General features: G+C 34.0%; 1 protein-coding gene and 1 long non-coding RNA gene across 6 annotated transcripts; one reads left to right on the forward strand and one right to left on the reverse strand.

The window, feature by feature from the left end:
• Positions 1–4,463: 4,463 nt before the first annotated feature.
• On the reverse strand, positions 4,464–17,934 carry LOC18448550 (putative linoleate 9S-lipoxygenase 5). 5 transcript variants are annotated; one of them, XM_088869399.1, is made up of 9 exons: positions 17,677–17,934; positions 16,140–16,420; positions 15,258–15,498; positions 13,427–13,768; positions 11,265–11,353; positions 10,501–10,593; positions 7,886–8,226; positions 6,092–6,355; positions 4,464–5,464 (listed from the first exon to the last, which is right to left on the reverse strand). In XM_088869399.1, the coding sequence occupies exons 1-9, from the start codon at positions 17,843–17,845 to the stop codon at positions 4,696–4,698; spliced, it is 2,589 nt and encodes an 862-aa protein (XP_088725525.1). In that variant the 5' UTR covers positions 17,846–17,934; the 3' UTR covers positions 4,464–4,695. The 5 variants fall into 5 exon arrangements, with proteins under 5 accessions (XP_088725525.1, XP_020531847.1, XP_088725526.1 ...); XM_020676188.2 differs by lacking the exon at positions 10,501–10,593; XM_088869400.1 differs by lacking the exons at positions 13,427–13,768; positions 15,258–15,498; positions 16,140–16,420; positions 17,677–17,934 and adding an exon at positions 11,990–12,060.
• Positions 17,935–23,737: 5,803 nt separating this feature from the next.
• On the forward strand, positions 23,738–24,701 carry LOC148781877 (uncharacterized). The gene is made up of 2 exons (XR_016057445.1): positions 23,738–23,909; positions 24,352–24,701. It is a non-coding gene; the product is annotated as an uncharacterized LOC148781877 (long non-coding RNA).
• Positions 24,702–25,368: the final 667 nt, after the last annotated feature.

The following is a 25,368-nucleotide window of genomic DNA, read 5'->3' on the forward strand; positions in this document are numbered from 1 at the left end:
ATAGAGAGAGTTGTGAAGGGTGGATTATTAATTTTGTAGTATATTTATTGAAAAAAGATATTTTTGTGAGGTAATTTTGTAAATATTACTACAAGACAAATGAAACTTTTGTCATCTGTATAAAAAGTAAAGTTGAAATTTTAACTAAAAGACAAGGGCACACTGTAAATAAAATTCTAGCACAGTAAGTTCCAAAATGCCATTGTACTTTTATAAAAATTTCAAAATTCTCCTTGCTTGATGGTAAAGTTTCATATTTAAATAATTTTTTAATAAATAGTAATGATTGTTTTGAAAAATACACCTATCACAACCCCTTTTGACTTGAACCTTCGTATTTTGAGGGGTTGTTAACTCTAGACAAACTATATATATATGAAAAGTCTTTTCAACGCCTATAGGCGAAAATGAATAGTAATTTCGCCTACCTTCATCACCGTCCAAATTTTCGCACAGAATGATATAAAATTTGGAGAGTAAATACATCATAATGAGGCATATATAGTAAAAAAATATATAAATTATTCACAAAAAACAAATTGATCAAAATACCCTCTAATCTTTTCGGGGGTATTTTGGTTAATCTTTTTCATGTAAAATATTTTTTATGATATTTTTTGTAAATTCTCGTATTTTTTATGAACACACATTCCAAATTTCAGATCATTCTGATTTGTCAAAAAAATGAAAAATAAAACACTACTAGACAATCATGACTGCGTGATGAACTTTGAACAGTGATGAGGGTAGACAAAATCACTGTTCATTTTAGCCAATAGGCATCTTGTAATATCTTTCATATATATATATATATATATATATATATATATATATATATATATATATATATATATATATATATATATATATATATATATATATATATATATATATATAGGTATTCGCAATGCCTATAGGTGAAAATAAACAACGATTTTGCCTACCCTCATCACCATCCAAACTTCATTGTATAGACACAATTGTCAAGTTTACCCTCATCACTATCCAAACTTCATCGCACGAAGATAATTGTTCGGTAGTGTTTCAATCATTGACTATTGAAGGTGTTTTTTCATTTTCATGAGTCTCAATGTTCCCCATGTATAGAGAGATAAAAGTGCTATTTTATTTTCAATCAAGTGCCTTTGTTTCATGCCTCTATTCAATCTAAACCATTGGACTTATACTATTGGGCCACTATTGTAAGCCCATATGTGAATGACCCAGATTAAATCTGAGGCATTATGTGGCCTATCTGATTGATCAATTTATTTAATGTAATTTTTTTTGATATTTTTGTGGATTTTTCTATTTTTGAAAAATATACGCCTAAAATTCAAGTGATTTGGATTTATAGAAAAAAATTAAAATTAAAACACTATCGGACATTAACGATAGTCAAATTGGCCTAGATTCAATCTGAGCTGTCGGGGTTTACTGTAACAATATGCACCTGGATGTACAAGATCTTTTCCATATATATATATATATATGGGGGAAAAGTTTATATAGAGCCGAGGCTCAAAAATTTTAGAGCCTATCTCAAAAATTTTAGAGCCTATCAAATTAGAGCCTATCACAAAAATTTTACTAGATGAGGTTATTTTGATGCCCAAATAGCCTCAAATTGACCATTTCGACATCAAGATGCATGAACATGAGAAAAAAAAATGGATTTTAGGTTTTGGAAATAGTGTATTTTGTAACACATTTTGGACCGTTAATTTTCAATATTTTCAAGTTTGAATAGATCTGTCAATCTACACTATTTTTGAAGCTTTAAATTTTATAAATAAAGATGAAAATATATTTTAAGGCTATCAAAAATATTTTCATTATTAAAACCACATTTTTTGACACCATTTGAAGGTAGACTTTCATTTGATTGTTTAGAACCTAGACTCTATACAAACCGCACTATATATATATATATATATATATATATATATATATATATATATATATATATATATATATGGAAATAATTGGGATTAGCCCACTAGCTCATATGAACCCAATCGCCCATATTGGATCTGAGTTGATTTGACGGTCACAAATGTCTATCAGTGTTTGGATTTTAATTTTTTTTTACAAATCCAAATCATTTGAAATTTTAGGTGTGTGTTCATAAAAAATAGGTGAATCTTCAAAAATTATCAAAAAATATTTAATATGAAATAAATTGGCTAAAATTCCCTCAAACAGTTTTGGGGCTATTTTGATCATTTTATTTTTTTATGAATAATTTTTTTATGTTTTTATTAGGTGCGCCTTGAAATTTCAAGTGGTTTGGATTTATAGAAAAAATTAAAATTCAAATACTGACAGACATCTGTGACCGTCAGATCGGCTCAAATTCAGTATGTCCACTAACTGATTGCTACAGTAAACGTCAATGGCCAAGATTGGATATGGGCCGATTTGAAGGTCACGACCTCATTCCGTGTTTGAATTTTAATATTTTTTCTATAAATTCAAATCACTTAAAATTTTAGGTATATGTTCTTCTCATCAAGGCCAATCTAATAAAAAAAATAAAAATATAATCTGTAAAATAATTTGACCAAAATACCCCCAAAACTTTATGGGGGTATTTTGGTCATTTTTTCGTATAAAATATTTTTTTATATTTTTCTAAGATTCGTCAATTTTTTTTGTACACACGCTCTAGATTTCATATCATTCCGTTTTGAAAAAAAAAAAATTAAAATTCAAACACTATCAGACATTTGTGATTGTCAAATAGGCCCATATTCAATCTGGGCCGTTGGCGTTAACTGTAGCAGTACGCCTATGCTGACATGATCTTCTATATATATATATATATATATATATATATATATATAAGAAAAGTCTTTCCAATGGCTATAGGTGAAAATGAATAGTGATTTCGCCTACCCTCATCACCTTCCAAATTTCATCACGTGGTCACGAATGTTCAGTAGTATTTTATTTTTCATTTTTTCTACAAATCGAAATGATCTAAAATTTGGAGGGTATGAACATCTTACTGAGGTGCATCTAATAAAAATATAAAAAAAATTATCCGCTAAAAATAAATTGACCAAAATACCTTTAAAACTTTTTGGGGGTATTTTTGTCAATGTCTTTCATGTAAAATATTTGTTTTTAATTTTCGAAGATTCTCCTATTTTTGATGAATACACGCTCTAAATTTCAAGTAATTACGATTTGTAGAAAAAAATGAAAAATGAAATACTACATGACAATCTTGACCATGCAATGAACTTTGGATTGTGATGGGGGTAAGCGAAATCTCTGTTCATTTTCATCTATAAGCGTTACGTAATATTTTATATATATATATATATATATATATATATATATATATATATATATATATATATATAACACTACGCAAATAGACTATAAATATTGTGTTGAGAAGGCACTCTATCGTGCCTAGGATTAGAGAGATTGAAACACCATTTGTTTTCTAGCTCTTTACTCTATTTCCAACATAACAAGGAGAGAAAATGAGAGAGATGAGGAAAATGAGAGAGATGAGGTTTTGATTATGCACAAAGGGGAGAAGCTAGAGAGAGATAGAAAGAGGAAATTTTGATAGCTGAATGCGAGAGAGAGGTGAGGTTTTGATTGTGCAACAAGAGGAGAAGTACAAGGAGAGAGAGGGAGAGAACAATGAGAGAGAGAGAAGGAAGCTTTGATTGTGCGATGAGAAAAGAAGATGGAAGGTGAAATTTGTTGAGAGAGGTTTCTTAAGGCCCAACCTTATTTTAACATTTTTCTTTTGGAAATAATGTATATATTTTTTAAAAAAATTATGATTAATCTATTAATAGAGTAATAAGAAATAAGTTGTTATTGCTTTGCAATTAATAACTCTTATCTTCCAATAAATCTCAATTTTTTTCAAATCCGATGTTGTCTTCTGTCACATTTCTGCCTAATGATATAGCCCCAATTACAACTAAAAGTTCTATCTTTTGTGTATAAATTTAAATGAAAGTACTTTTACAAAAATATGTAACAGTGTAACAGTTTTTGCCTTGTTGGTTTTTAATGTTATGAAAAATTTGTCTTTATTTTGTGATAGAAAAGGACCACAGAGAAAGTGCTCTCTCTTTCAAATATTAACTGATTCCCAATTGCACCTTCACAACACCAATTATACATTGAAACATTTTAGGATATTTTAAAAAGGAAAAAACAAAAAAATCTGAGCATGTTATAAGTACGTTTTCCAATCATCACAAGAACTAAAAAAAAATCATGCAAAGATGTATCCCTAAATTATGGATTAGTAATTTTTAAACAAATTTTTATGATCTTTTTAAGAGTTTCCAACGAGGACGAGTTCAGCACTGGAAATCTCCTCAGGCGTGAGCCTATGGTAACTCTGCCAAGTCCGTAAGTACTGGTTTTGTTTGGCGGGGAAACTACAATCAATATCAGCCATTAATGCCCGAAATCCGAATCACTTTGGGATTATATTTCCTTTGTTTTGTTTGGCAAGTTTGCAGTTGAAATATTTATAAAAATACATTCAATATCAGCGATCACACCGCATCGAATTATATTACATTGTCTTAAATATGGACCTTCACATTACTTAGCAGCCCCCCAATTGAGCTTTAGTGAAGTAACAACTCTTGAAAAAAAAAAAAAAAAGAGACAAGAATATAATACACAGCTTTATGGATTAACAAAGAACTAGATAGACACACTGTTGGGTACTCCTTTACCTGTGAGGCCCCCTTTTTTACTCACATTAGAAGTATCAGGATACAAGAGAGTGTAAGGGATCACTCGTGGACCACTCCTGTTCTTCAATTTCAGATCTTGATTCCTCTCGATAATCTTCTTCTCAATCTGTTGTAGCTCTCTTTGAAATTCCTGAAATGCTCCGATCACTTGCTCGTTATCAGTCCACTCCTCGGATTCCCTTTGTCCCAAATAAACCTCATCTGATGCATGCTTGGAAAGGATTTCTATCAATGCAATGCCTAGTGTGGTTTGGAACCGGTTTGGCACCGTCTTTAGGAAAAATGCATCTGGATTCCTCAAAAATTCGGCGAATTCAGGAGTGCCCTCATCAGGTATGAACCTCCGGCCTAATGATGGCCTATTTGGCATGTATCCGGCGTACCCGTATTGGCCAAAGTTGACTGAGGCGTGGAGCGCGGAAGCGATCCATATTATTATGGTCAGGGCCTCTTCGAGCTCGGAGAGGTTGTCCATTTTGAACCACCAATTCTCATTTCTCTTGTCCCCATGACCCACTTGCCTGATCTCAAACCACCATTCTTGAATTTCGGAGTCGTTTCTTACAGAAACATCGTTTCGGTAAAAGATTGAGCAGTATTTATGGACCCATTTCTTTATGGCGCACCATATGTCGAGACCATCTAAGGCGTAAGGGTAATCTGTGAATACTAGTCGTACTCCGCTTGGTGCATCAAGGTCTGGTACTGCCATTTTTCTGCAATTATTAATTCAGTGAAACTGTTAAAGGCCAAAAACTGTGACAATGGTTCTGTGGTGTGTTTGTGTGTATTTGCTTTGGATGAATAGTTGAAACATTTCAGTGGATTTAATATGCTACAACTGTTCACAAGGTTTGCACCATGATTTTCATAAAAAGTTAGGTCCAATATATAGAGTTAGGATTGGTTGGCAGGCATGAATTCAAAAATAGGACACACACACACAGCATTGATATCTATAGATGCTTATTATTAATCCAATTTTCTCTCTATTCAAAGAACCATTTTAGGGTTTTCTATTTCAGATTTTTCATTGGAATGTGCATTGCATGCACCTAAACAAATACCCCTAATATCATTCTATTTGGAGAGATGTTTTTCTACATCATTATCCTAAATGGGGTGTGTCATTACTTCACACAAAGGGCATAAAAAATTTTCAGGACCGTAAGCATGGTGAATAGTAGTTTTTTTTTTTAATTTTACATCTGATCGCTAGAGATGATTAGAACTTTTTTTACAAAAGATAAACAATTTTATTTATATAAGCACCCATACATAAATCAATTTTAGAACTTATGGAAGGAATTAATTAAGAGGAAACCGAGAGAGAAAGACATGACCTCTTGAGAAGATCTTTCGGGAGGGCCTGTTCGTCGAACCGCCAGTCTTTATAGATCGCAGAAGAGAGCTCCAATGCATACTTGCCGGGGAACATGGTCTTCTCAAAGATCCCCCCGGCATTTAAGAGAATGCCACGGGCAAGCGCATTTATGTGCATGGTGTCCTTGAAGTGAGGGTGAAGCAGCTTGTGCACAGGGTGCATGGAGCTCAGCTGCCGTCGAGTTGCTATGATGAACGGCTCCACCACTGCATGAGTATGTAGCCTGAACAAATAATCAATCATTCAAATTCTGATAAGGGAAAACACACCCTAAACGAGTTGTATACATCCACCCTCCATATTAATTATAGATGGCAGAGATTAACCATAATGGGTTTATTATGATGAGGGAAGAACATCATGCACCATAGTTGTATGTTATGATATGCCTATGGCCCTGCGTAACATCCATTGTCTGTTCTTGGTGATGATGGTGGAGATTAAGAATGCGAAATAAGGAAACTATATCATGGTGCGTATGTAACACCTGGGCATTCACTGTCCATTCTAGGTAATGGATGGAGATTAACCATATCTCTATTTGGACATGTTCCTCATAAAATTGTAGAGACCATATCTTCCATTTGATTGTGCTCTGCATAGGGATGGAAAAGGGCTGGCCTGGGCCGGGGCTGCCAGTACTGGGCCAAAGAGGCCCTGGCCTAGGTCCTGTTCGGACGAGCCAGGTCAAGTGCCATTTAAAAAGTTAAAAGAAAAAAGGGTCAGGCCTGGCCAAACCAGGCCAACCTTGTTGTGGCCCTCGGTCAGCCTGGCCTGACCCAGCCCTTAAGCCGTGGTATCCTGGCCCTGGCCCAAGCCTCGGGCCAAATTTTGTGGCCCAGGATGAAGTTTTTTAGATACCATGCTGGCCGGCCAGCGGGGCTGGGAGGGGCAGCCAGGCCCATTGCCAGCTCCTAGTTGTGCGAAAGGGAGTGTTGGATACTCTACTGGGGTTGTAGATGTTCGGTTTTTATCTGTCTTTAGATGAATGAGTTCTAGTGAAATATAAAGTTGAGTAGGGGTGGCAATGAACCCGGACCCGACCTGGGAACCGATGATCGGACCCAACCCAAGTCCGGGTATAGGTTTAAAACTTGGACCCGGCGGGTCGGATCGGGTCAGGTCCGGAGTCCATGTGGATCCGACCCGAACCCTAATATTTAAATAATTTTGATATATAATATTTAAATACATATAAATATATAATTTTAGTTATAATATATAAATAATACATGTATATATTAAATATAATATTTAAATATATATATATATATTAACTCGTTCAACTTTGTTTAATCAAACTTTTCATGTTCTTTTAGATTTTATTTTTTTTAACACTTTTTGAACCAATTACGACCTGTTGAACCTGCTGGCTTATCAGTTACTCGGAACCAGCCATTGACCAGTTTCTGGGGCCAGTTCAATTTTTGAACAGTGTGTGAGAGAGACTTGTATCTTTTTTATAGATCTTTGTATAAACGAGTTCTAGTTGGAGAGGGAGACAGAGAGAGAGAGATTTGGAAGTAGTGGTATGGGCTTTAGGCATCTTTTTTCTCTATTATCTTTGAATGAATGAGTTCTAGAGAGAGAATTGGAAGTAGTAATGTGGCCTTAGAGATCGGTTTTCTCAATCATTTAGGGAGAGAGAGAGAGTGAGTCTTGGAAGTACCAGTGAAGCTTTAGGTATCTGTTTTCTCTGTCATTTTTATCTTTGGATGAATGAGTTCTAGAGAGAGAGAGAGAGGGGGGATACCAGTGACTTATAAGTTGATGGTGGCCCGAGTCATTAATGGCTACATGGGCTTTGGCGAGTTGCCAGAGGGCTCTCTCAGTGCCACTCGTTGCAGGAAAGAAGACTCTTTTGTCGTCCCACCATCCTTCATCTGATAAATTGTCCTCTCGGGAACCTTGATCTTCATCATTTAATGGAAGACTGAGCTCGATTGCCACGGGCTTCAAAGCTGCATCATTTCTCAGAAAGAGAAGGGTGCGAGACGCGTAAATGCAGAGCCCTCCGAGGGCGTTTATGCGTCTCAAAAATGGCATGAGAGTATCGTGGTGGTCCAGAATGTATAGTCTCCTCTCCTTGATTGCCTGCATGTATGATATGTATATGGTTGTAAATTTAGAGTGGTCGAAATAGTTGAGATAAGGCTATAACGATGATGATCTTGTAAATTTAGATAGAAAAAGATAGAGATTTTGCATTAGGGTTTGTATGTGAGAGAGACAGAGGGGGGTAAGGTTGCAAGGGGTTGGGTCAACCTTTGGGTAATTGGGTTGGGCCAGCTTTTCGACTCTGTTTGGGCCCGAGATATAAGGTCTGCCAGGATGGCCTGGACCGGGCCTGTCAAGACCAAATAGTTTTCGGTTTTGGGAGTGGCCAGCCTTGAGCCAGTCTGAATTTTTTTTTTATACATTTAGTCATGGTTTTCTGTATTTTTTCTGTTGTTATAATACGTTTTTATAGTCTAGCCCAATGGTTTAAAAAACGGATCGGTGACTCGGATGAGGCTTCCAAAAAACCGATCCGGATCGGGAATCGAGTGAATCGGTCATAATAAAGCCTAAAAAAAATTCGAAAAAATTATTAAAATTCATTATAAATATTGTTTTTTAGGAATTCAATAAAAAATGAGGGTACTCCATTAAGAATTTTCATGTTTTTGAATGAATATGCGAATATTGATATGTTCTTTCCTTGCATGAACCGCCATTCAGCATTTAATTTACAGCATTTCGTGCTCATCCCTACACTGTTGCTGTTGGGACTCGATATGTGAATAATATGGCTGGGATAGGGTGGCCTCAGAATCATCATCTCTCTCATTTTCTCTTTGAATAATATGGATTAAAAAAAAAAAAAACAAATTTTCAAAAAAATCAATCATGGATTAAAAAAAAAATCACAAATTGTCAAAAAATTCTATCATGGATTACAAAAAAAAATTCGATCATGGATTAAAAAAAAAAAATCACAAATTTTCAAAAAATTCAATCATGGATTACATAAAATTCGATCATGGATTACATAAAATTCGATCATGGATTACAAAAAAAAACAAACAAAAAAAAAAAAAAAATTTAATCGTGAATTACAAAAAAAGAAAAAAACAGTTCGATCATGGATTACAAAAAATTCAATCATGGATTACAAAAAACTCTATCATGGGTTACAAAAAAAGCAAAAAACAAAAAATTCAATCATGGATTACAAAAAAAAAAACAAACATTTCGATCATGGATTACAAAAAAAAAACAAACATTTCGATCATGTATTACAAAACATTCGATCATGGATTACAAAAAATTCTATCATGGGTTACAAAAAAAAAAAAAAACAAAAAAAAATCGATCATGGATTACCAGAAAAGAAAACAAACATTTCGATCATGGATTACAAAAAATTCTATTATGGGTTACAAAAAACCAAAAAATTCGATCATGGATTACAAAAAAATCGATCAAGTATTACAAAAAAATCTATCATGGATTACAAAAAAAAAAAAAAAAAAAAAGAAAAAAAAAAAAAAAAAAAAAAAAAAATCCGTACGGGACTCGCCGATTCCGTACAGTGAATCGGCGATTCACTGTACAGAATCGTCCGGTTCTCTCTCGAACCGGACGATTTCCGATTTTTTAGGCGATCCGGTCCCCTTTTCACGATTTCCGAGTCGAACCGGGCAAGTCCGGTTCGACTCGGCGTTTTTTAAAACACTGGTCTAGCCCGAATCAGTTCGGGCCTGGCAGGGCTAGGCCGATATCTTTCAATTTGGAGTGGGCGGGATAAAATGGTCTTTTTAACATTCAAAAGAGTGGGTGAGAGTTTCTCTAGTTTTGTGTGTGTTTTTGTACGTGTGGAAATGTGTGTGTGAGAGACAGACAGATTTTGTAGTTGGTTTTGGAGTTACAGTTTTTTCAGCTAGTTTTGTGTGTGAGAGAGATTTTCGGGTTGGGATTGTCTGTATTTAAGACCGAAAGAGAGAGATTTCCGTTTGAGGTTGTCTCTGTGTGTATATGTATATGAGAAAAAAAAAAAAAAAAAAAATGTATATATATATATATATGAGTGACTTTTAATAGAGCATAATGGCGGTTTAAGATTCGTGTAGCTGACCCTAATTAATTGAAAAAAAGTTGTAACCGACCCTAATTAATTGAAAAAGGGTTATGATGATGATGAGAGTGACGGTATGTGTGAAAGAAAAATTTCCATTTCGTTTGTATGAGTGAGATTTTGTGTTTGCATGTGTACGGATATATGAGAGAAAGAAATTCTTATCATTAAAAAGAGAAAGAATAAGTTCTTGCAATTTTCACTATGAAATTTTAGCTTTTGAAATGCAAAGAGAGAGAGAGGAAAACCACCTCTTGAACAGTGTAGCCTTCCAATATACTCGTTAGGTGCGACTCTTGGATGGCACATGTCTCTCTCCCCGATCTGTCTCTCGGTGGAAAATCCTACACAAAACAATTATGGAATTTATGTTTGGAAAAATGGAATTTATGTTTGGAAAAAATTTATATAAAGTTACAATCTTGAATTGTAGAATTATATATATATATATATATATATATCAAAAATCTATCGGAAAAGTTATTTTAATGTTGAAAAAACCTTTAATTGATCATCTCGATATTGAAATGTATGAATATGAAAAAAAAATAATTTTAGTCCAAAAAATAGTGCATATTACAATACATTATTTAGACCATTCATTTTCAAGATTTTCATATATTTATAGATCTATTTGATTTTAACCATTTTTGAATTTTAAAATTTTATAATTAGATATGAAAATAGATTTTGAGATAATCCCAAGAATTTGTTTGACCAAAATTATATGTTACGATAAAATTTAGAAGTGCGCCTTAATTGGATTGTTTAAAGTTACAACCTGATAGAAACCACACCTTTTATGTTTTCATTAGTGTTGACGGATTGACAAGTGGACTTTGACTCATCCGAGTTATTCAAGTTTGTCGGTCAGACGAGTCTCTTGCTAACTTGATTGAGTCTGCCAAGACTGACTTGGCATGAAGGCCTTAACGGGTTCAGACCCGAGACTCTGTATTTCAACACTAGTTTTCATTATAAGCATACAAATTTAAAAAGAGAAAACATGCATTACCTCTAACTGTCGGATGAGCATGGGATTGATGCCTGCAAGCATTTCTCGACCGAATTCGATGTCGCTTTGCCACCCAAAGTCGTCAGCTTCTGTAGAAAAATGAAGTATTTGAAAACAAGGACTCGGGCTTAGACTCACCAAGATCTTGAGTTTGAGCTAGTCAATTCTTAGTTAAATCTTTAGGTGACCCATCTCTTTCAGAGAGACTTTTTTTTTCTAGAAGTGGAAACTAGTAATCTTGAACTCTATAGGAAAAATTGCCTCTCTCTAACAAGCTATGTCTCTTTCTCTCTCTAGGAGACCCATCTCTCTCTTGGAGACCCATCTCTTTCTTGAAGATCCCTTCCTATGAACCCAAAAAGATGACCTAAAAAGCACGAATAATATACCTTTATTAACCCTTTATATAAAGATCACTTAGTTCCTTTGCTTGTTCTCTGAAAAAAAACTTTTTCTTTTATTGAAAACCATAATGCATGCAATCTTTTTAAAAAATGTATGAGTGGTAATTTTGACTATCACCAAACCTGACACGTTTATCTTTAAAAAATGAGTAGTGAATGCTTATGAAGAGTTTCTCTACATGTATTTGATTCTCTTCTTCCATTTCTTATAATGTGAAATTAAAAACCCTACCATTTCTATCTATTCAATAATACAAAAATTAATTTTGCATAACCACGGTTTAAATGATATTATTTTCAAATAACTCATAAAATTTTTACCTTTTCAAGAATACCGAGACACGATTGCTCCATGATATGCTCTTCCTTACTATGGAGAGAAGGGAGAGTTCTTTCCAATTGGTGGTGGCAATGTTTCAAACACATGTATTCGGGCATGGAATTACTTTGACAAGAAGTAACCAGAATGACTCAATCGACACTCAGTCCCAACCCAAATCAAATGAGTTGTAATCAAACTTAGGGTGACTTTGGTTAGGGTTGAAAATTTACCCGGTTTGGATCCGAAATCGGAATTTTGGATCTCATTTGGATCCGGTTATGGATCCAATATTTGAATTTAACGGGTTGGATCTGGATCCAATATTTGTTGGAATTGGGTACAGGTGGATCCTATCCGGATCCAAACCAGTTATTAAAATATTATATTATTTTATATACATACATAATATAGTATTTTTATTATATATTATTTTATAGATATAAAATAATACATTTTTTTTTAGATTCGATTGGATCCATATCCGGAGATGGATCCCATGTGTTCTTTTTGGATCCAGATCTAGATATCGGGTCATGATCCGAATTTGAATCCCATGTATATTTTTTTGGATCCAAATCCAAATCCGAACCAACCCATTCCTCGCCCTAACTTTGGTGACTCCCCAACTCAGAGTTATCAATTTTATAGACACTAGTTAGTTACAACTGGGGCGGGCAATGATCCAGTCATTACAAGTGACCCAAGGGTTGAGCCTGGCCAAATATTTTTAACCCATAAAATGTCTGGCCATCCCAACCTAGGCGGTTCAAGGCCCATCTGACCTTGTATTAAAAAAAGCCCAAGCTCAGATTGGCCAAACCCTATCAAAAGCCGGGCCATATAACCAGGGTTGGGGTCGGCCCAACTCGTTGCCAGCCCTAGTCATTGCTACTTTGATGGTTCTCTTAAAATTCATTGTACGGCATGTATGGTGGTCTACCGTCTTCACTATCTCTCATCACCATCCTTATTTCATCGGAAAATAATATACATTCCAAATTATTGTAAATAAGAGAAGGGAAAAGTTTATACATAGCCGAGGCTCTAAACAATCACATTCGAGCCTACCTAAAAAATTTCACTAGACGAAATTGTTTTGATGCCTAAAAATCCTCAAATTGATCATCTCGACATCAAGATGCATGGACATGAGAAAAAATTAATTTCAAGTTTTGGACATAATGTATTTTGTAATGCATTTTTTTACCACCAATTTTCAAGATTTCGTCTATCTGTCGATCTACCCCATTTTTGAAGCTTTGAACTTTATAAATAAAGATCAAAGTATATTTTAAGGCTATCACAAATATTTTCAGTGTCAAAACTACATTTCCGGATACTACTTAAAGGTAGGCTCTAATTTGATTGTTTAGAGCCTAGGCTCTATACAAACCGCATCCATAAGAGAAAGACCCTGAGAGATTTTAAAAATTCACCTTGAATAATTTGGGGTACTGGGAATTTTGTTGAATTTTCTCTAATGGTCTTTACTATCTGTGCCATCAGCTCTTGGGGGACAAGTTTCTTCAATTTTTCGGCCACAACATTATCCAAAATCCGGTTTCGGTCGTTGAATAATTCTCGTATCTCCCGGAATGTTGTAAAATTTTGTATGTCTTTCTGGAAAAATGATTTTGCCACAGGAATAAGAAAATGCACAATGGCTTCTATAGAATTCTTGATAAATTCCGACATTTTCAAAGGACTGAAGCGCTCGTCCCTCGGAACATATATATTAATAACGTCGAGAAGTTCCAGCCGGCTCTCTGATGATGGATCTGTTAAGAAAAAGAAAACACACACACAGTAATCATGTTAAACAGTTTCAAATATCAGAGATCTTAAGAAGAAACAAAGGGTAAATGTTAAAAAGTTTCAAATATCAGAGATCTTAAGAAGAAACAAAGGGTAAATGTAATTCATGTAACTATAATAGTCAGTTCCAGTAGTTACAGGTCTTGTTTGGGTACCCAAGGAGGTGATATCATTTTGGCCTGGAGGGAAAAATGCCCTTCCACAAGGGGCTACGAATACAATACAAGAACAAGCAGGGTCATTTTGATAATTTATCCCTCCTTTAGGCATCCAGGATAAAATAACATAAATATCTTTTTATTTTATTTTTGACAACATTCCCTAGTTTTATTGCTCAAACGGAAATTACACTAGGGAAAAGTTTCTATACTTCCCCTACAGCATGGAAGTTCTATCCTCCTTTTACCATCCAGCCGTCCAATTTTGATCAAGGGAGCCACTCAGCTTTTGATCGTAGATCCTACATCTCTAAGTATTTTATTTTTAGTTTTTTTTATACAAATTGTATGAATATAAAATTTGGTACGTTCCATCTTTTCATTGGGACGCACTTATAAAAAATATTAAAAATAATTTTTTGATAAAATATAATGACCAAAATACCCCTTGAAGTTTTCAGGGGTATTTTGGTTATTTTATTTTATTGAAAATATATTTTTTTATATTTTTCGCTAGTGTGAGTTTAATAGAGGAATGGACATCCAAAATTTGGTGTCAAAATAGTTTATAGAAAAAAAATTAAAAATACAATAGTGTAGATACGTAACATTGTGATTGAGGCAATATTAGCCCTCCATCCAGAATGAACGGTTGGATAAGGGGAAGGATCGAACTTCTATGCTCTAAGGGAAGCATAGAAAGCCTGCCCATTACAATAAACTTAAACAAAAGGAACTTCAGATAACGAGTGATTGCAATGCTACGCCTCTCTTAACAAAAGAGTCAGCTACATCGTTGGCGTCCCTATAAATATATATGCCTATACGTGACACTCAGACAATTCCCAATACCCATAGCAGCCTATCAATGTCGAGATGATCAATTCGAGAGTTTTTCAATATTAAAACCGCTTTTTCGATAGAGTTTGAGGTTCATCTGTAATTCTACATTTTTAAGGTTGCAACCATATATAAACTTCTTCCATAAAATAATATACAGCAAAAAAAATACTATATAACATATCTCTATATATATATACAAAATAATATATAACGCATAAATAACTAGGTCGGATCTGGATATGATCCACCTGTACCCAAATCATCTGATTCGAATTATTTGGATCCAAATCTTGGATCCATACCCAAATCCAAAGAGGATCTGAAATTCAGGTTCGAATCCAAACAAGGTAAACTCTCAGGCCTGCTTAGATATTGCATATATAGCACACACAAAGAATGAATGAGTGATACTGAATGCATAGCAAATAAAAGAAGAGAGAGACAGAGATACCTCGGGCACTCGGAGCTCGACCGGTTCTTCCTCTACGAGGGTACGGATGATGTGCAGAGCCACCTAAAACTGGTCTAGCAAGGTCAGGACCCTTATCAGGATCACCTAGATCATTATATTTATCATAGTCATAAATTCGATCCCATTCTTTTCTTTCTCCTCTGCCATTCCCTCTCAATTTTTTGAGCTCTTCTTCTCTCAAATGCCGAAGGCCAGTTGGTGTTTGGGTAGGAACATAACTCTGCATGGTCCACAATCACTATTAATCACAAACCATAAGACTTTAGCTTAATGATATCATTTGCATCTTTCATAAGTGATCAATGGGCCATAACATGTCCTTTAGGCTTGAGCTAAGCGAAAGACAGATTAGTTTAGTCTAGGGAGATCAGAGTTCTAATTTTTGAAGTTTGTTCCCCAAGTCAGAACAAGCTAATCTAGGGGTGGCAATCGGTCGGGTTGGGTCCAGGTCTGTCCAGACCCAGACTCAGACTCAAGCATATATATGAAAACTTGAAAATCTTGAAAATTGACGGTCTAAAAATGTGTTACAAGATGCACTATTTTTAAAATTTGAAATCCATTTTTTTCTCATGTCCATGCATCTTGATGTCGAGCTGATCAATAAAATGAGATTTTTTATGCAGGTTCTAATTTGATTGTTTAGAGCCTCGGCTCTATATAAACTTTTTCCACACATAAATATTTTAATTTTTGGGTCTGATCCAGGATTTGGTCCCACACTATATTTTTGAGTCCGGGTCTAGATCCAATGGCTTCGGGTCCCGATACCACATCATTTTTTGGGTTTGGGTTCCGGTCAGGCCACTCGTTGCCAGCCCTACGTCTCTCTAAACTTGGAAGCACAAGGTGAAGGCACACCTTGTTGGAGAAGAAGACGCGGTCGACATTTGTTTTGGAGATTGGATAAACCCATGAATGGCAATCGAAATAAGCAGTGAGGCCACCATGAAGCTCCAGTCTAACACATTTCAGGAAGAATTCAGTCTTGTGCATGCTTTTTACAATGAGAGCACCAGGGAAACCAAACTCTTTCTCAACTCTAAATGAGATCTTGAAAGTTGAAATGTATATTCCTTCATGTTGTGAAATTCCACCCACTTTTAGATGTGCTGCCTCACAAAGCTTGCCTCTTCTTGTAACTACAACAAATGAAATATGAGAGACAGAGGGATGGAAGACCAGATAGAGAGAGAGAGATTCAAATGGAACAAGAGAAACTTCTAGAGAGAGAGTGATTCAAATGGAAGAGAGAGATAGAGTTGAATGAAGGCTGGATAACGAGAACCAAAGGGAAGAAAAGATAAAAGTATATTTCTCTTTCTTTTTCTTTTTTTTTTTTTTTCGGAAAAGTTTATATGTGGTTGCAACATTAAAATGTAGAATTAAGGTGCACCCTCATAAAAGGTAGTTTTGATGTTAGAAAACTATGTAATTGAGAATCTTGACATCAAGATGTATGAATACGAAAAGAATAAAAGATTTCGAGTCCTAAAAATAATGTATCTTGCAACGCGTTGTCTGGACTGCCCATTTTCAAGTTTTTCTAGTATTCATAAATCTACATCATTTGAATCATTTTTGGAGTTTAAGATTTTATAATTGGAGTTGAAAATAGGTTCTCAAGCCATCCTCAGAATTTTTTACGCCAAAATTATATTTATGACAAGTGCGTCTTAATTTGATTGTTTAAGGTTGCAACCTTATACAAACTACACCATTTATTTTTTTGTTATAAGGCAGTGACAATGGTCCTCTACTGCTCAGAGACAGTTTGGTAATTTAAATTGTTTTTAATATTTTGAATTGTTTTTTAAAATTATGAAAATATAAATTTTCAAACTTATTTCGACATATAGGAAAAAGATAAAGTTAAAATACACATTGTGTTCTAAAAAATGAGGCATGAATATAAAATATGAAATATATGAAACCATTTCTAAATATAATAAAATAAGATTTACATGTAAATTTCACATATAACTATTCTCCATTATTATTGTTCGAAAAGTAATAGAATCATCTATTTCCATGTTGCCAATAATTGAATTTGATTGTGGGTTTTCTTCAAAAAATCTAGCAAAGAAGACCATGCTTATTGGCCCATTTCTTCATAATCAATTTTATAAAAATAGTATTTATTAAATTACAAAAAAAATTAAAATTAATGGTGTTCTCTAAATTACATAAAAAAAATCTTCATAATCAATCTTAAAAAATGTTGTTTCTGAATTCAAAAAAGAGATTTTCATGTAATCAAGTTAACAAAAATGTTTTCCCTATTTAAAAAAACAATTCTTCATAATCACTTTAAAGAGCTCTGAAGCTTAAATTGAGATAGAGAGAGAAGGAAGAAACATAAGAAGGTTTTAAACCTAAGAATGAATGGAGAACTCACTTTGATCAACAACAGTGGTACTACAAAGCTGAAGAGAAACCAGCTTCCCAGGACCACATCTCCCCAAATTCCCTTGAATTACAACTTTTCCTTTGATCACTTGAAACCGAGCCGAGTCATGTCTGACCGTTTTCAGGCGATCGACAAGGTTTTGGCAACACTGAATCATCTCTCTCTCTCCCCCCTTTTTTGTGACCACTTATCAAAACCCTAAAAAAAAAAGATCAGTAGAAATTCCTAAGCCTGCATAGCTTGCCATTGAACATATATATGGTTGAATTTAAAGCTCAAATGAATGTTTGCATGGGAAGGAAGAGGAGAATATGTTAAAGTAGAAAAGGAAAAGAGATAAAAGTAATAGAAATGAAATTAAGAAAAGGGAAAAGTTAAAAAAAGGCAGAAGGAAGAGTGAGTTGCTGTTTCCTTTTGCTGGTTTGCATCTGGTACCATGCCAAGTTACAACAGAATGTTATGCTTCTTGGCCAAGTGATCCCATCCTTTTGGAATAATACTCTACTCCATCATGTCAATATTTCATCCCAACGGTATTTTTATAAGGAAAGTATTCAATAATTATCTTCGTAATAAAATGTACCAAAAATCATTTGCTGTCAAATGTGAAATTAGAAAGCTTGCAGTGTGCTATCGACCGCACTCAAAGTCTGAAAAGAATTTCTCAAAACTTCGTAGAAAGAAATGGCATACCCATGGTCAATGAATTTCTTGTCTGATTGACTAGACAGTTTGTACCAAAGTTAATGGTCTTGTCACATATTTATTATTGGGATCACTTTGAAAACAATAGAGAAAAAATAAAATATAATTCATGAAAAATTTCTAATTTTTTAAAATACATTGAATAGTAGATAAAAACGATATGTATGTGTGTGTGACCGTTTATGGGAGCACATTGAACATCTACCCCCTCCAGCAAAACACCTAAATAGGACAATTTTCTTGATTGGAAATTTTGGAACCCAACTTAGAATCTTTAGGTGAGTATTTTCAAAGAAAAAAAAAATGGATTTTGAGTTCTTAAGTACTTAGAGTCTCCATTCAAAATCAAGACATTAAATTCTCCAGGTGCATATATAGAGTGTATCAAGCTTTTGTATTTTTCTTATTTTTATTGTTGAGATTGGTCACTAGAGGAGATATTTGGGGTCCTAAAACTACTTCTAAGTAGGGTTTGTGAATCTAGGATGCAATATGTGGGTACATATATGAATTGTAGATATGCCCATGATAATATGTAATATTTAAATTCAGCATGGTGCCTTTTCAAGTGGATGTTATGGGGAATTTTAGTCCTTATGTATAAGAGGAAGAGTGAGGAGGTAAAGAAGGAACAAATAAAGATTTTAAATCCAGTGATTTAAAGTGGATCCATGAATCCGCGGTTTGAATCGTTATTACATTGTGTGAAAAAAAATAGTGAACCAGTGAAAAAACATGTGAAAAAAGAGTGAACAGGCTAAAAGCCGGTCCAGATCGTTGAATCGACAATCAGGATCAACGTTTTACTGTGTAGAACCGTCAATTTCTTTTTAGACTCGGCCGTTTTTCTATGTATAAATAAAACCAAAATGGGGGACCGATTCTTGAATCGGACGGGGCAATTTCTAGATGAACCGACGGTTTTTAATTCATTGCGAATCTCCAAGTATTTTGTGGGAGTTTGCATCTTATACAAACTAATCTATGCCCAATAGACTCTCTCTCTCTATAGTACCCTATTTTCTTTTCAAACAAAATACTAATGATGAAAATAATCTTTGGATGAAGTTTCTCTCACTTCTAGCATTTAAAAAAATCTCTCTCTTACCATTTTTCATTTGACAATACTAATGATAAAAACCATTATTTAATGGCGGTAGGTATTTATGTCATGTACTTTGATATAAAACATGCACAAAGTATATAGTAAGGTTGTTTATTTTTGGTATACAGATATCACAATTACCCATAACTATCAAATATACAATAAGGTTGTTTATTTTTGTTTTACAAAAGTCACAATTACCTATAGTTGTCAAATATGAAATTGAGAATCTAAAGATACGTAATTTACCCATTTAAAATTCAAGAAACGGCATCCAATAGTCTGATGTTGCATTTAAAGACCACAAATGTTTGCTCTCATATGCAGTGACTCTAAAGTGATATGGGTATTTTACTAGATCCCAATACCTCTATATAATGTTAGGGGCACACTAATGAAATAAGGTTCATCCCAAATACTTGGCTTACAATATCCATATGGAAAATTATTAAAATACTCATGAGAGATGCATCATTTACCATTTTACACTTTTGACACTTGTTCAACTCATGATTATCGTCCTTTTTATAGATATTTTGAAATTAAATCAAACAATATGGATACAGTGTTAAAATAGTTAATCTCATATGCGTATTTTGAAAATTTTCCCGTAGTTTATGCCAATCAATTGTACCATTGGCATCAAATCAAGGTTTATTTTCCATGACTTCTTGCATGGATACATGCACTAGTTATCCATGCATTAGTTTATGATACAGATATGTCAATCTCAAAATCATCTTTTCAAATACTACATGTTCATTCATCATTTAAAGTAAGGGAAGGTGGGAGTTTAGATGCATTAAGTACTTTTTCTATAGTGATATTTCCAAAAAAACAAATTGAAAAGAAGTGGTAGGATTTGTAGTGTATGACATGAATATTGTGCTTTGGGTATCGACACATAACACAAAATTAGGGACACGCGTGTCCATGTTTCATATAGGAGTTGATTTCGCCTAGCCTATTCATGCTGAAGGCATCATTCATGGCCCTCAATTTGAGGATAGAAAAATTTATAGGCATTCTTTAATTTGTTATTATTGGAGTAACTTCTTTTTTATAAAGTTTTATTAAAGCATATGTTAACCCTTTGCACCATCCTCTCTTATAGCTAACTTTTGCCTTTGCTTGTTATTAATGTAAAAAAGATCGACGGTTCAACTCGGAATAGCCCGAGTCGAACTAATATAGGTAAGTACACTGTTTGATTTTCTCTCATAATTCGGACTTGGCCTGATACACCCCATAGGTGGTTGTTCATATTACGATTTATAGCTCCTAAACTTCGTCTTAAACCAATGTTTGAAAAAAAAGGGATCGGTGGGGTGGATCGTCCAGCCACTGATCCCGTATCACCAATTACCAATTTGGGTAGGTCTGAATCAACAATTTGGAAAATATTACAAACAGTATAAAATTTAAACAAAAATAATAAGGAGTTATGGTTTGGGATTTACTATAATCCCTAGAAAAACATTCGAAAAGTTAAAAAGGAAAAAAAAAGGATTGTATACAATGAGATCATTTAGGCCCAGTTTGGATGTCAAAGAAAAAAAATATTCACATTGAAAAAAAATACAATTTCTTTCCTCATCAATTGAGAAACATTATCGTTTTATTTTATTATGTTAGTAGACTATTTGGATGTTTATTAAAATATGAGAATGAAATTTTATTTCCCATATATGTTTGTTTGGATGCGTTGCAATAAATTCTCAATTTGAATTTTTTCTTTATTTTTCTCATTACATAAAAAAGTTTTGACCAACCTTAAATAACATGCATTTTGTATGCCTTTGATTCTGGACATGGAATCACATGCCTTTAAGCATTATAAATCAAGGAAATAATATGCATGAGATCATATGGTTTCAACATGTAAGACTTCAGAGTTACATGTTTTAATTGTGATCAACCTTTTGCTTTATTGTGCTATAAAAACCTTCCAAAAACATTTTCACATAACTTCCAATAAATACCAAATTTGAAAACCAATTTCAAAAACTAAAAAAAAAGTTGGAAGAATCCCTTGAAAAAAAAATATTAGGCTATTGGAGGAGATTGAAGAGTAATATTAATTCAAGCATTAATTTTATTAGTCTACTATTGTGGTTACCTTGTCTAATTTTTATTATTTTAAAATTATTTTTTTGGATTTTATACTATATTTTTCGTGATAGTTGGATTGTATTTAATGTAGGCATATTTTAAATTTATATGTATTTTTTTTTTTTGCTAAAACATGTTTACACAAATGGTGGGAGATAAAAAAAATACCCTCATATAACAAATGACTCGGGCGTAAATAGTTTAAACTATCATGGCAAGTCTATGTACGCTAATAAATTTGATATAAGGCTTGTTAAATTTGATTTTCGAGGTGTGTTGCTATTTAGAAATAAATATTGTAAATACCAACAGACAAAAATGAATTTTGTAAAGTTGAATTCTGAATTTTGGACAAGTATAAAAATCAATCGTCTATAATTTTTTTCTAAAAAATATTATTTCGATCGTTTAAAATTTTTCTTTTTATTCTTTGCATGTTCTTGATCTCTATAGAGCAGTTGAAAATAGCAGAAAAATAATTCGAAATATAAAATTTAAAAAAAATCAATAAAAAATCTCAAACTCAATTTACACATTTTCAAAATTTAATTATATTGATTCCTCTCTAGATATACAGAATCACGGTTGGTAGAGATACCTAGCAAAACCCTGAATTTCTAGATAGAACAAAAAAAAGGAATCTAAGAGTACAACCTTGAATTTCTATAGACACTAGGAGAAATGAATCTAGGAGTGTAACCACTCTCCAACAAAACTCTCAATTTCTAGAGAGGGAGAGCTTTGAAATCAGGGGTGCAACTTTCTAGAGAGCGACAACGTTCATTTTTTCAAGAGAAGGAAAGAGATGTGAGATGAGGTTATCCAAACGGTTACCCGTTGCTGTCTCAATCTTTTTTTTTTGTCATTTGAAAATATTGCAATTTTGGTACATCCAAATTGGCCCTTACATTTGATACAAGGTGTTCACAAATCTTTACAACCATTCGATATGAACTTTGATAGCTTGGATGTGCAACAAAGTTCGAGAAATTTTTTTTGAAGTTTGAGCTTGGTCAATGGAATAATTGCAGCCACACGATTTTATATCCAATGGTCATGATTATTGTGACCGCCTTGTATCAAAGGTAAATGATCTGATTCTATACTTTCCCAAAAAAAAAAACATATATATATGGAAGATACTACAAAGCACCTATATGCGAAAATAAACAGTGATTTCGCTTACCCTCATCACCATCCAAACTTCATCGCATAGTCACAGTTGTCCAGTAGTATTTCAATTTTCATTTTTTTTACTAATCAGAATGATCTGAAATTTGGAGTATGTGTACATCTTAGTGAGCCACACCTAATAAAAATATGAAAAAAAATATTTCGTAAAATATAAATTGATCAAAATACCCCCATAAATTTTGGGGGGTATTTTGATCAATTTATATTTTACGAAATATTTTTTACATATTTTTATTAAGTGCACCTCACTAAGATGTACACAAGTTCCAAACTTCAAGTAATTTGGATTTGTAGCAAAAAATGAAAATTGAAACACTACTAGACAGCTGTGACCGTGTGATGAAGTTTGAATGGTGATGAAGATAGGCAAAATCATCGTTCATTTTTTTTTTACCTATAGGCATTGGGAAAAATTTTCCTATATATATATTCAAATAAAAGGGAGGGGACTAAGCCACCAAAGATCCGAGAATTGGTCCAATCCCAATTGATTCTCGATGCACTTTAGGTGATTCTTGATCTGGACCCTAATTTTTCAAACACTATTAGAAACACTTTAAACTTTTCTTTCTTTCATTTTTTGGTTTTTTTTTGTAAAATTTGGGCAAATAGGTTGAGCTGAGTCACCAGCTCAACCAGTTTGACTCGAAAGATGATAGGTTCGATCTATCAGTCCATTTTTTTATGCTTTTGAGTGTAGCTTGACAAGACTAATTTGATTAGCGATACAGTACCAATGCACATGGTTCGGAATTGATGAAAGGTGCCCTGTTTGGGTATAAATGTGATGTTTCTAATTTTAGTTTTTAATTGGAGGTAAATGTGGTATTTTAGTTTCCATTGTGGGTTTCATTTATTTTTGTGATTATTATAAATAGTAAGAGAGTTTTGATGAAAGTCATATATATTTGTTGTCCTTTTTGTCTTTGGCAGGAGCCCTGGGTGGTAGTTATTTTTTAACCCCATGGTGAGGTCTCTGACTCCGTTTTCAACAAAGGGCAGGGCCCAAATCCCCACTACTTCCTACTTTAGAGATGGTCTGGGGCTTGAACGGTGGTATTGCCAAGTCCCATAATGAGGTCTCTGACTCCATTCTCATTAAAAGGTAGGGGCCCAAATCCCCATTAACTTATCACTTTTCTTCCCCATTGAATTATCAAAAAAAAGAGAAAAGTATTTATAATGTAGATAATGTTATAAAAGAAGCTTTTAGACCCTATTTTTAGCAAGCCATTGTCATGTAATTCATGAAAATAGTTCACATTCAAATAAAAAATATTAAAAGAAAAAAGTTTATATATGGGTAAGGCTCTAAACAATTAATTTAAAGTGCACCTCAAGAATTCACTTGAAGAGGTTGTTTCAATGTCAAAAAATCATCAAATTTATCACCTCGACCTCAAGATGTATGGACATGAGAAAAAATGAATTTCAAGTCTTGAAAATAGTGCATCTTGTAATGCATTTTGTAGACCGTCAATTCTCAAGATTTTCAAGTGTCCATAGATATGCTCTATCTAAGCTTTAAATTCTCCTTGGTGCATGAGATGGATTGCTGCCCTTTTATCATTGAGCGTGACTCCAAGTTGCAAGTTGACTTACTTACCTACTACAACTCTCCCCCGTGGAGGCTTCGCATCATCTTATCCAGCTGTAGGGCAAAGCTCTCCTCCTTCACAGATCACCAGTGACAGATATTGTATGTATTCTGGGAGGCGAATTTGACTGTTGATTGCTTAACTAAATAAATGGCATTCTTGGCTCAAGCACAGTTTGGCAAACCCGTCCGTTTTTGTCACTCCATTTCACAGGAGAATGCCCATGTCCCTCTTGAAAGGCCTGTTTAATTTATTGTATGTAACATTTTTTTTGTGTTTATTAATTAAAACAAAACGAATAGAGGCTCGTCATCCCCACTAATTTACCCCAATATAAAACCCCAATATAAAAAAAAAAGTAAACCGCATCTATAACCAAATATTTTCAAGTGTGCCCTTCCATTCTTGACGCAAATCTCAACCGTTGTTCAAGAATCAACCAGTAACGGCCACTGATGTGGGGCCACTGGTTGTCGTCATCCGTACAGTTGCTGGTCCTTGGGTGGGCCCCGCAGATAAGGGGGTTCTTTAACACTAAGGGGAGGGCCATGGCCACGTCGGACAATAACTCGATGCCACGTTTCAAGAAAATAGGTTTGTAGGGCCCACAACCACTGCCACGTCTGCACGTGGAATATCCTAAAATGCCGAGAATACCATTGGGCTTTCTGCAAGCTTGTGGCTATCATAGAGGGGCATGGCGGTCAAATTACTTGTGGACAAATGACATCCCTACTTTTGAAAAAAAAAATATCCAAGTTGGGGGCTTCAGCTTTAGCACGGAGTAAGGGATGAGATTTTTTAGGGCCTAGGCTTTAGGAAACAAATTAAAGCCTCACTTTAAATCCTGATCCAGAAAGTACTTTCAATATCGAAATTTTTATGATGGCTTTAAAATTAACTTTTAACACTGATAGTAAATTTTAAAACTAAAAAATTGATACAGATCTTGAAGATTTGTGAATA

The sequence above is a fragment of the Amborella trichopoda genome, chromosome 6 (genome assembly GCF_054954075.1).
Source record: "Amborella trichopoda isolate Santa Cruz 75 chromosome 6, AtrichopodaSantaCruz75HAP2 v2.0, whole genome shotgun sequence".
In the NCBI taxonomy this organism is placed as follows: domain Eukaryota; kingdom Viridiplantae; phylum Streptophyta; class Magnoliopsida; order Amborellales; family Amborellaceae; genus Amborella; species Amborella trichopoda.